This window comes from Cyprinodon variegatus, unplaced genomic scaffold (assembly GCF_000732505.1).
Source record: "Cyprinodon variegatus isolate N-32 unplaced genomic scaffold, C_variegatus-1.0 Scaffold780, whole genome shotgun sequence".
Lineage (NCBI taxonomy): Eukaryota > Metazoa > Chordata > Actinopteri > Cyprinodontiformes > Cyprinodontidae > Cyprinodon > Cyprinodon variegatus.
Window position 1 is genome coordinate 27,579 of NW_015151233.1, and position 11,488 is coordinate 39,066.

At 38.6% G+C, this 11,488-nt stretch overlaps 1 protein-coding gene across 1 annotated transcript in view; it reads left to right on the forward strand.

Moving 5' to 3' along the window:
- unc93b1 (unc-93 homolog B1 (C. elegans)) overlaps nucleotides 1–11,473 on the forward strand; it is a 15,982-nt gene extending 4,509 nt beyond the window's left edge. The window contains exons 4-11 of the mRNA XM_015396190.1: nucleotides 1,944–2,073; nucleotides 2,179–2,272; nucleotides 3,702–3,826; nucleotides 4,844–5,026; nucleotides 5,123–5,396; nucleotides 6,474–6,595; nucleotides 6,678–6,800; nucleotides 10,630–11,473. Coding sequence (XP_015251676.1) covers nucleotides 1,944–2,073; nucleotides 2,179–2,272; nucleotides 3,702–3,826; nucleotides 4,844–5,026; nucleotides 5,123–5,396; nucleotides 6,474–6,595; nucleotides 6,678–6,800; nucleotides 10,630–10,881 — 1,303 coding nt within the window. The 3' untranslated portion in view covers nucleotides 10,882–11,473. The remainder of the gene's footprint in view (nucleotides 1–1,943; nucleotides 2,074–2,178; nucleotides 2,273–3,701; nucleotides 3,827–4,843; nucleotides 5,027–5,122; nucleotides 5,397–6,473; nucleotides 6,596–6,677; nucleotides 6,801–10,629) is intronic.
- Nucleotides 11,474–11,488: the final 15 nt, after the last annotated feature.

Below are 11,488 nucleotides of genomic sequence, written 5' to 3' on the forward strand. Positions count from 1 at the left end.
CTACATCATGTGAGGTTAAATCTAGTTTTCATTGTTGAATCGGTATTATTCGGTGTTTTGCAATGAAAGGAGTTTGGAACATTGAAAATGGTTGATAATTCATGAGGAAAAAAAAAAAAAAGGCCAAAATGACAAATTACAGTTCAAATTTATTTAAAGATGGTGATTCCAAGATACTGTATAAAGCACAAGTCTGAGATCTGTTACATCCATCCCAGTCATTCTAGGCATTTTGATTATTTCTACAGTTTATAGGTGCTCACAACAAAAATCATCAAAAACACTTTCCTATGAACCATTCAGTTCGTTTTAAAGTACTAGTATAAATAAAATGGCCCTCAAGACGGATAAGGAAGCAGATGCCTTAAATCTAAAATTAGTTCAATCTGCTAAGACGATCATGGTTTAAATATTAGACATTGAGCTGGTTTAATATGATGGTCCCCCTGAGTCAAACTATAAGTTGCATTATTAAAAAAAGTATCATCTTATCTCCTCGCTAATGCTTCTCCTCGGAGGATAGCTACCAATAGTAGCACTCGATACCCCCCTTTGGGATCCATGAAGACAGGGGTCTGAAGAAAGGAAAATAAACCTTCACTGTATAAACCATCCATATCTCTTTTTCCTCAATGTTTTCTATTGCTCAAATGCTGTAGCGTTTGAGCATAAAAGAAGAGATTTCCATTTTTCTAAAGTTTTGTTGATAAAGTAGTTTCCTCTTACCCGCTCTCTGCCCTTTCACAACATTTCAACCCTGAATGACTCTTTCATGCAGTTTCCCTCAATGAGCTTTTGTCAAAATGTGGTACCTTTTTAAAGCATGGTTTGACATTTTAGCACTATAAAGATCCTTTCCACATTCAATTCAATTCAGTTTATTTATATAGTGCCAATTCACAACACGTCATCTCAACACACTTTAGACAATTCAACCAGATCATACAGTCAGATTGGTTCAAAGATTTCTATCTAAGGAAAACCAGTTGATTGTATCGAAGGCAATCCCTCACACCAAGCATGCTTATAGCGACAGTGGAGTGGAAAACCTCCCTTTTAACAGGAAGAAACCTCCAGCAGAACCAGGCTCAGTGTGAGAAGCCATCTGCTGAGGCCGACTGGGGTTCAAGGAAAATGATGAGAGTGGTTGACAGGAAGCCTATTTGGGCATTTCAGGATCATGTTCTTTAGGAGCATGACCCTCTAGGAGGTTAAGACTTACCCTGAAGTTACTTCTTGTGACGCTTTATCCAATCAGGGCTCTACTTTCTTGCTGCTTACTTCAGTAGAGCGAGGCTTAAACCTCAACAGGGATTTCTCATAGAGTCTGACTGCCAGCGTCCCGCTGCTCCAGAGCAGAGGATAGCGGAATAAACAGCTGATTAAAGCGCACAATATTCATTAAATCAGATGCATTTTAGCACATGTTTAATATATTAATATTTAATATTTTACCAATAACTTTACTAAATTTACAGGGGAGGTTTAGCTTTCCTATATGCAAAGAGAATTCTCCACTGTGGGTCAATGACCTATGGTGCATCTAGTGTGAGAATTATGGTCTCTTTAAGGAGTAAATGTCGTTTTCTATGAAGGCTGTCAGTTGTGGAACTCAGCAATAAATGAACACAACCCATTTTAGAAGGGTTAAAGGTTTTGCACCGTAAATGACTTTTTGCAAATTTTGGTTTTTCATCAAGAGGTTAAGTTTTTGTTTTGTAAATGCATTTTGACTATATTGTTATATTATTTTACATGATCACCGCTTTAGCTGTCAAAAAGGTCATGTTTGTGCAATCATATACCTCTACTGTTATTTTTTGACAACTGTTTTTTTATATTAGTCTCTGGAAAAGTCCCATTTTATCTACCTGTGTTTTGAAAATGGCATTTAATTTTTTCTCTTTAAGCTCATGTTATCACACCTTTTCCCTCCTCTGTAGGATGGCCCAGCAGTACTATGAGTACGCCAACTACAAGGAGGAACACGTGCAGGAGCAGAGAAAGCTTCCAAAGGGGGCGTGTCACAGCTATGTCATCGTCTTCCAGTCAGTTTTCTTCTTCATCTTCAGTGTAAGTTTCTTCCTCCCCCCCCACAGTACCTCAGATACAAAACTGACTCTGAAGAAAAAGAAGAAATCAGCTGAATTGTATGTCATCTGTTTTCTTCCACATCAGCTGAGTTTCGTCTTCGCTGAGTTCCCCATGCGTCTCGTCCTCCATGACCACCTGCATGAAAACCCACACATCCTCTTCAATGTGAAGACATGCGGTAAACACACCTCATTTCCACTGTTCACCACTGCTCAGAAAATAAAAACACAGAGTATCATGTTATTCTATAATGCTTTTACGAGTTTCTAGATTTATTCCATGAACTCTAACGTTTTTCTACATCTTCCACACTTATTAGCACTCCTGGTTAAAAAAAAAGAAGAAAAAAAAAGACACCGTTTCTTTGTGCCTTGCCTCTCGCCCTTTGGCAGCTAAACAAGCATCAGGGGCCCTGCCAGGATAACAAGATGAATAAATGTATCATTTTTTTAATATATTCTTTGATATATCAATTATTGAGGGTGCTATCTTCCTCTTTAGAATGAGATTGTAGATTCATTTCAGGTTTTATCTAGTTAAGGCTAATAATGGCTAATAATGCCCTAACCCAACTCTGTTAAGTTAAAACCAGAATGGGTTTACTTTACATTTCTGAGAATAGTTCCTTTATGTCTTAAAGTGTGTTTTTGTTGTACCGTCCTTTGTTTCTGTAAACCTTTGCATTGATATACGCCGTGTTAATCTGAATAACTTCCAAATAGAGACGCAGAGACCTTTCCCAGCTAAGAATGTATCTATCTGTGACTACTGAGGGCTATGAGGCAGTTACATTTACGGTGGTTTGTATTTTTGCCTCATGCCAAGGGGCTTCTTGTTTTTCTTAATTTAACCTTGGATTGCAAATCTTGATTGACCCATTTGCTTCCTCTTATCCGTCACAGGGTAGTGGTGCGGCTGGTGCCTATCTCCAGCAGTCTATGAGCGAACGGCGGGGTAAACCCTGAGCAGGTCACCAGTCTGTAGCAGGGCAGAGACATACAACCACTAACACACATGCAAAGTCCATGCAGGAAGACCTTAGGATGGGAATTGAACCTGTGACCTTCTTGCTGTTAGGCAGCAGTGCTTCAAACTCCCCAGCCCACTTGGTAGATTTCCTTATATTCAATTCTCCAGTTCAAAACCCCCTTTTCATGAGGAAATGAAACTCTGCTGCTAAGAAACTTGTTTGCAGCCAGATCATGATTTGAGATATTTCTGCTGCTGCTTTGGGTTTAACATCTACAATACCGTCCCAGTGGTAGAAACCTGTTGAACAATGAAAGCTTCACGTTTGTATTAGCGTGTCGCCTAAAGCGGCTTTTGTATGTTTCTAAAAAGAGGTAGTTCAGATGATTTCGAGTGGAAGTACATTTTGTCGCTTTTCCTCTTGTTTATTCAACAAAAAAAAAAACAACACAAAGTGTGACCTGTCATTAAAATCCTGATAGTTTCCCCCTTTTTTTTGTTTGTTATCCTTACAATCCACGTATTCTAAAACTAACTTTTATTACTTTTGGAAACTTGTTGGAAAAATCTCTGGATGGTTTTGCCTAAAAACTACCTGCTGCGCCTAAAACTTTGAATCCTTTCTGTCTGACATTCAGGCGCTGCAATCAGAGGTATCATCCCAGGCTTCAACAGCACAGTGCTGACCAACCTGCCGCGCTCCATGTTGCTCATCGAGGTGGAGAGCATCTTGATGGGCTTCGCCTTCCTCTCCATGATTATCGTAAGAGCTCAGCATAGGAAACATTCAGGTTATTCCTTAAATGCATCTTTTGGTTGTTTTTTTAACCATAAAAGGACTTTAATTATAGACTTACTCTTTGACGAACAACTAAGTATTTGACTATTTACTGCTCAGTCTTTCCCTTCCCCTCAGAACTACATCCTAGATTCAGTTCCTGTTACGATCTGTAGATAATATGGTCTTTATATATATTGTCTAACAGAAGCATAATTTCTTGTTGTTTGCACTAATAAGGTCACTGAAAAAGCCAAGAAAGAAAAGGAAATTTGATTAGAAATATAATTAGGATCTAGAAAGTAGAAATAATGCTGTAAGTATTGTTTTTTTTTTTCTTTTTACAATCACAAACTTCAGCGTAGGTATTTTATGTGATAAACCATCAGAAAGTAGAGCGTATTTCTGAACTTTATTTACCTTCATCCATCCTCCGTTCAGCTCTAATCTGCTTCCCTGTCCCTGCAGAATTAAAGCAGGCCCACCACATGATGCTGCCACCACCATGTTTTAAAGTGTGTTCTGGGCGAGGGGGATTGCATTCTTCATACATGCTAGAAACTGTTATTTTGGTCCCATCTGACCAGCTTCTTCAACAGGTTTACTGCTGTGTTTCTATATGACCTGTTGCAAACTGCAAACATCCATTCTTCTGGCTTTTTCATTCTTCTTTAACAGATTCCCCCATCTGAGCTGTGGGCATCTGCAACTCTTTCATGGATGGCTTTGGCCTCTTGGCCGCTTCTCTGATTAAATACCGGCCAATTAGATTTATATCTTCTAGTTATATTATACTGTTTAATGGTGATAAACTGAGCAGTGTCTAAATGTGAAGTAATTCGAGTTGTAAAATAGTATTAAGATGGACTGTGTTGAAAAGTAACAGCTAAGAGCTCCTGTCTTTCTGACTGTGTCTTCCACACAGTCCAAACTCCTCTGATTAGGAGTTGATTTTTTATGATTTACTCAGTGTATTTCAGATGTGCCTTCCCCCCCCCATAGTTCCTGTTGCTCTGTGGCCCCGCCTACCGGCCAACAGAGGAAATCGACCTCCGCAGCATCGGCTGGGGGAACATCTTCCAACTTCCTTTTAAACACCTGAGGGATTACCGCCTGCGGCTGCTCTGCCCCTTTTTCATCTACAGCGGACTGGAAATGCTGTTCGTTATCAGCGGGTTCTCGCTGGTACTGAACTACACTGACTTTCTACAGTAACCTGCCAGTTACAGAGATAGTCTGATTTTTTTGGGAATTAATGCCATGATTTTATTTCCCCCACAGTCCTATGGGGTCTGTATTCTGGGCCTAAAGAGCCTCTGGATCCTGATCGTGGTCTACGGCCTCTCCTGCTCCGTATTCTCCCTCCTCTCTCTCAGCCTCCTACGCCTACCACGATGGGTGTGTCTAATGGGGGGCGCTGTGGTGCACGGGATCCTGCTGGTGGTCCTCCTCGCTCTGTCTGTTAAGCCTAATTCACCAGAGTATCTGGGCCCCCTGCTGGTGATCATGGTGCTTTGGGGACTCGGCAGCGCCCTGAACAAAGCAGGTGTCAGCAGTGAGTATCAGCTGTGATGATGATGATGATGATAATGATGATGGAAGTAGTGCACAGCTCCATAAAAACAAGCAAGAACATAAAAAAGGCCTTAAAATGTAACATCTACAGCAAAGTAACAGAATAAGAGCAATTAAAAGACAATACAAGTCAAGGAATTAAAAACTGTTGATAAAAGTTGATTGATGGGAATAAAAGCCCAATTAAAAAGAAGAGTTTTAAAGGACATTTATAATCTTTCCTGGTATTTGCCATCCTTATAATAAGTTGATTATCATTGAAAATTGAAGGCTCCATCTCCTCAAATCACATGATGAGTCTTGGAGCATTTGACAGCAGCAGCTTACCTGATGGCAGAGTTTACTGGGAAGAGGCTTGTTTAACCCTGTAATGCCAAATGTATCATATTTGATACATACGGTTTCTGAAATGTTTTGCGTCTGACACCTTTTGCATAATTTAATGGTAAAAACTTTGCTCAAAACCCTATTGTACACAATCAGATATACCTGATAACAGAGGGCAAAAGACTACACAAAAAATAATCTCGACTTAATGCATAGTAATAAATTATTAATATCAAAAATTTATATCTGTTTTTTCTTTTTACATATTTTGTTAAAAGTCCAAATAAGGACTTCAAACCAAAAAAAATGTAATTTTCTGTTTTTGTTAGGTTTCTGTTTCTGTTATGTTTTTTACACCTTCAAATCTTGACAGTTTTGTTTTATACTTGGATCAGGCTTTAAAGGGTTAAAAGCTCCAATACGTCAGCAGTGTTTAAACCTTTCAGAAACAAGTAAAAGCTTTAAGACAATCATAAATCATACAGGTAAACAGTCCTTTTTCCAGTCAGATGACGTTTCAGAGCAGCCATAGATGAGGCAGAGGACAGTCATCAATCACTGTATATAGAGAGCTGCAGCAGTCCTTTCAATAATATAGAGATAAAAAGGTTAGCATAGAAAACATGAATATTCTCTTATTTGTTTTATTTATTTATGGCATTGTTCTATAAATGTATCTATGCTCTATCAATAATTTCTTTTACCCCTAACCTTGTCTGTGTGCCCTCAGCTGTCATCGGCATATTGTACGCTGAGGAAAAAGAACGTCTGGATTTCGTTTACACCATCTATCACTGGTGGCAGGCCATCGCCATCTTTGTTGTCTATCTTTGGTCTCAGATGCCCATGAGGGTACATTTTATTCAGAGTTTTCGCCTCCATGTATCTTGGGTGTTAAAATAGTTCCTTGACATTTTTCCTTTTTGGCCTTTAGGCTAAACTGTCCATCCTGCTGGCCACTTTGTTGTTGGCGTGCTATTGTTATTGGGTGATGGAGCGTCGCGTGGCACAGAAAGTGCAGCACAGGATGCCCCGAATCCCACGGCCACGCCACAAGGTAACCCACCACCCTGCACCCAAACTTAAGCCCTTAAATTATTTTGGTGATTTGGATGAATTGATCCTAAATCTGGATGATACTATTTTTAACTCTAATATTCCTGCAATTAGAAGTTCAGCCTTGACTAAATCCTTTTACATTTTCTGAATATTACCATTTCTTTGCTTGATGGCACATATTTAAAGGGAAAGCATAAAAAAAAAGGTTTTGTTAAAAAAGTTAAAAGTATATTATATCTTTCGTGCAGTAGATAACTTCTTATTTTAACCCAGATTAGTCAGTCCTGGGTAGGGAAACTAATGGCGCCATCCATTGATCTCTATTAATTCACTGGATTGCTGATAGCCCGAAAAAAGGGAAGCTACCAGCGGCCATGTTGGTACTCTCCACTCTCCACTCCCGGTAATCCATTAAAATGGCGATGTGTGTAGCATTTGGCTGCAAGTACAAGCAGTTTGCGGGCTATGGGAAGATGTTTCACAGGTAATCTCACAGTCAGTGGATGTACCAACCAAGAAAATCCATATATACACAGATATACACTATCCCATAGTATAGTATGTAGTTTAACATTAGTCTGGCTATCTAAGACCGACTCGATGACATTGAGTGAGTTAGCCAATGACATTGTGTCTAACGTTAGAAAATATAAAGTAGAGTAAATAGAAAGTAATTGACTGTAAAATGTCAATGTCGTTATTCTTTATTAAGTGGATGATGCTGTCGTTTTTTTTGTGTTTGTTGTATTTCTCATTTGAAAAATTCATGTGCTGAAATATATTGCACGTTATATTGATGGGGAAAAAAGCAACTCAAACCTTCTTTTAAAGGCTAATGCACAGACAGAGCATTAAAGTATATGGCATCATGCATGCACAATTTGCAAATAGGCAAATACAGTAGCATTACCAGACATGTACTTCTAATTCAGTCTTGATGTGAAATTCGTAATATGTAATATGTAATTACCATAACAATGTCATCAAGGCATGTATATTTCATGTACATCACCAATTTAGAACTTTTGGCACTTCTGTATTATTATGCTCAATTAATACATGAATTTTGTTGTGATGGATTTGTCTAATATTTCATATTACATGATTTATAGACTTCATAATGACTATGCGATGTAAAGTGCCTTTTTTTAATCATAAATTACAGTAATCTAATTACATCACTTGTGTAATCTACTTAATCACTTGTGTCCAAGTGATAAATTTATCTTTATTTCATAAGTCTTAAGCCCCTCCTGAAAATATCATCTTTGTTAGATGCTTTAGCGCAGATATTGTTTACATTGCGCCCAGTCTAACCAGGGAGTAACAATATGGCGACCGGTGGCTAACAATGGGCTATCAGCATTTCAGTGAATAAATAGAGATCAGTGGTGCCATCAGCACAGTGTGATTGTGTCATCTAACAAAAAACGTACTACACACATCAAGTCATCAAATGTTCTAAATGTGTTTTCATTTAAACAGAAGCTAATAATGTTCAACACAGGAAAGGAGGTAGGAGGCTGCGCAACATTAATAATCTTCCTGTGTGAAATGCAAACTGAGAACAGAACATGTAAAGTCTTTACTCCACAGTTAAAGTAAAAAAGGTAATAGTGCTGTTGTGCCAATAGGTCATTCAAATCAAGGGTAAAGCTAGTGTTTTATTATCAGTTGAATTAATATAACTGTAACTTGTTTACTGAATTTGTTTGCTTACTCTTAGCAACGTTATTAATCACCGACCAAATAAATGGTTCTCTGTTCATTCGGATGCTACAGAAGAAGAGCAAATCCAGCCTGAGTGATAAATCATTCACTATGTAAAATGAACACAAAAGACCACGGCTTAAAAATACAATGGTACCTTTATTAGCTACAATCACACAGTATTATATCTTATAACTAAGCAAAACCAAACACTACTGAAAATAAGCAAAATTAAAGAAATAAAAGAGGAGGAGGGGTTTAAAAGTCCGTTCATAGTCCGGGTGATGTTCGAAGTTAAGGCTTAATGTAATTAATAGTGTCCTTTGTAATAGAACCAGATAAAATGTAAATAAAACCTGACACAGATGTTAACTGCAGTCAAAACAGTGAAGTTTCATTCAATTTTTTAAAATGAATAATGACTCAGGAATCCATTAAAGTATGATGAGACTAAAAGACCCGTTAGCTTAGCTGGCCTGAGGGGTTCTGGTTCCGGTCGGGTCCAAATGAAACACAGAGAGGGCTAGCTCACGATGTAGCAGTTAGCTTCAGCAACACGTGACTCGTTCTGTCTGTAGTGAGCATTAGCATTCAGTTAAACCTTTAAAACCATCAGCAGTTGAATCAGAAAGCTTATTTCAAATAAAAACACAAACACGGCTATCTAGTCTACCTAGTTCACCCAAGCAGAGCACTTATCAAGCATCATTGAAAGGAGGGGGAAGGATGCAGTAACTGTTTTGGTTCGGTGGAGTGAAGGCCTTCGGCTTGGTCCGGGTTTCTGCAGACCCATCTTCAGTCCAGTCCGTAGAGATTTGGATCAATCCGATGTAACAATAAGGGGTTGATTTTAAAACTCATGGTAGCACAGGACGTGTCCCATTTAGCTACGGTGGTTAGCACGTAGTCGCAGCTTCTAGCAGCATTCCTTCAGCGCTGCTCCGCCTCAGGCAGTCAAGGTCCGCATCTAACTGTGTTCAGCTCCTTCTGAATCACATAAAAAGGGCATTCTGACTCACTTCAGCATAGCAACCAAACCCCTTCTCCTGAGGGGTTTGGTTGCTACGTCGCATAGCATCCAGCTGGGGGCGCTTTTGTCTAGCCGTTAGCGGCGCAGAGCCACCAGCAAATTGGATGCTAATATGGGAAGCTAGTGTTTTTAAAACCTCCGCCAGAGGGGTGTGTCTTTAGAGTGGTGTAGTTTGGGTGAGATCGGCAACAATGTATTGCAACAGCGCTGACCAACAATAAAATGCAAATATTAATAATTCTATTAAAATTATTATTTTTATTAGAATATGGAGAGACGTGTTTTGGGGAATTTTCATAACAACTTGAGAGGAAAAAATTATTTGCAAAGATATTTGCTGAAGCTGGTAGTTGACTTTATGATTAGGGTTAAGAGAAATGCCCATGAGGCTGAGGGAATGTGTGAGACATGACTTCTGGTCTGATAAAACTAAAATTGAAGTGTTGGGGTAAAACGTTTGTTATATTTAAAGGGGAAGATGAAAAGTGGGCAAATGTGAGGCGATCTGTGGACAACAGTGGAGGCAGCATCATGTTGAAGTGCTGTTTTGCTGCAGAAGGAACCGGTGCATCATTAGAAAAGATCATTAATTGGAAATATAGAGACATCCCAAAACATCTTTATGTAGTTGAATCTTTAGTGAAAATGGGTGTTCCTAATGGACAGTTACCCTAAACATGCTCATTAGAAAAAGGGGTTTAAAGTACTGATGTTTGGCTTTAAAATTGTGACTGAGCAAGGCAGCCTTTAAAGCAAAAAAAAATTTTACTTATCATTCCCGCCTCTATTAAGAAGTAAATGTATTTATCCTATCTAAACAGAAACAATATAGTCTTCCATTTACTGTAATAAAACTTTAAGGACATAATCTAAGATAATTAAATTAATTGAATCATTTCCCGTTTTTTTATGTTAGACCTGTTAATTTAGTGACTTTATTTTCTTCGTTTTTATACCTTGTTATGAACATCTAAAAAAAATCTGTAAACTCAGTTGTGCAGGAGCGGCTGGGGTCTTGTAAATCATGGTTGGATTGTAAAACATCTAAGTAGAGAGTAAAAATAAAAGCTTATGTTTTTACCCTCAGGTGAAAGGCTACCGCTACCTGGAAGAGGACAACTCTGATGAGTCAGATTCAGACAGAAGCGAGAAGGATGACGAGGAGGAGGAGGGAGAGAGGGCGGAGGAGGATGATCATGTTGTGGAGGAGATGGGAGCAGGGGACAGGGAGGAGGAAGGCCAAGATGCCAGAGCTGAGGGAGCTGACTCGCCTGGAGCCCAGAGGAGAGAGGCCGAGGGTCAAGGTGTCCATGTGGAGGAAGAAGGGAGGGAGATGTGATGAAATGAAAGAAGAAAAGAGGAGAGGTAGTGGACAAATATCCGGTACATATGGATGCTCTGTCCATCAGAATATGAATGGCTTCCTTTATAGAATTCAGAGCGAGGAGGGAGCAAGGTCTGGCATACTCCTCAACTTTTTATGCTTCTACCATGTTGAAATATTGTGGTGCCTTGTTTATACTATTATGTCATACTTCAGGTTGGTCTGTTACATAAAACTGCAATGAAACACATTACAGGTTGTGATTCATGAATCCTGGGTAATTTTATATATTAAAAAAATCAATTTATTGAGGTTCTGCAGATAATCGTTTTGGTTACTTTATAAATGAAATCCTGTTTTTGACTTTATAAGCAAGGGTTAATATTTTGTCTTAAAATGACATATCTGTGCATCTTTAGCCATAAATCAAGGATATGGTTCACAGAACCAAACCTATCATTTCCAGCTATAAATCTCTCTTTTTCTTGTAAAGGTTAGAAAAACCTGTGAAAAAGCTTTTAGTGAATCATCACTAAAATCAGTAAAACTACACCCAAATTGTTTTTATTACAAATACATTGTTTAAACAATTTTATGTAAAGAGAGTTCCTTCAAAATATAT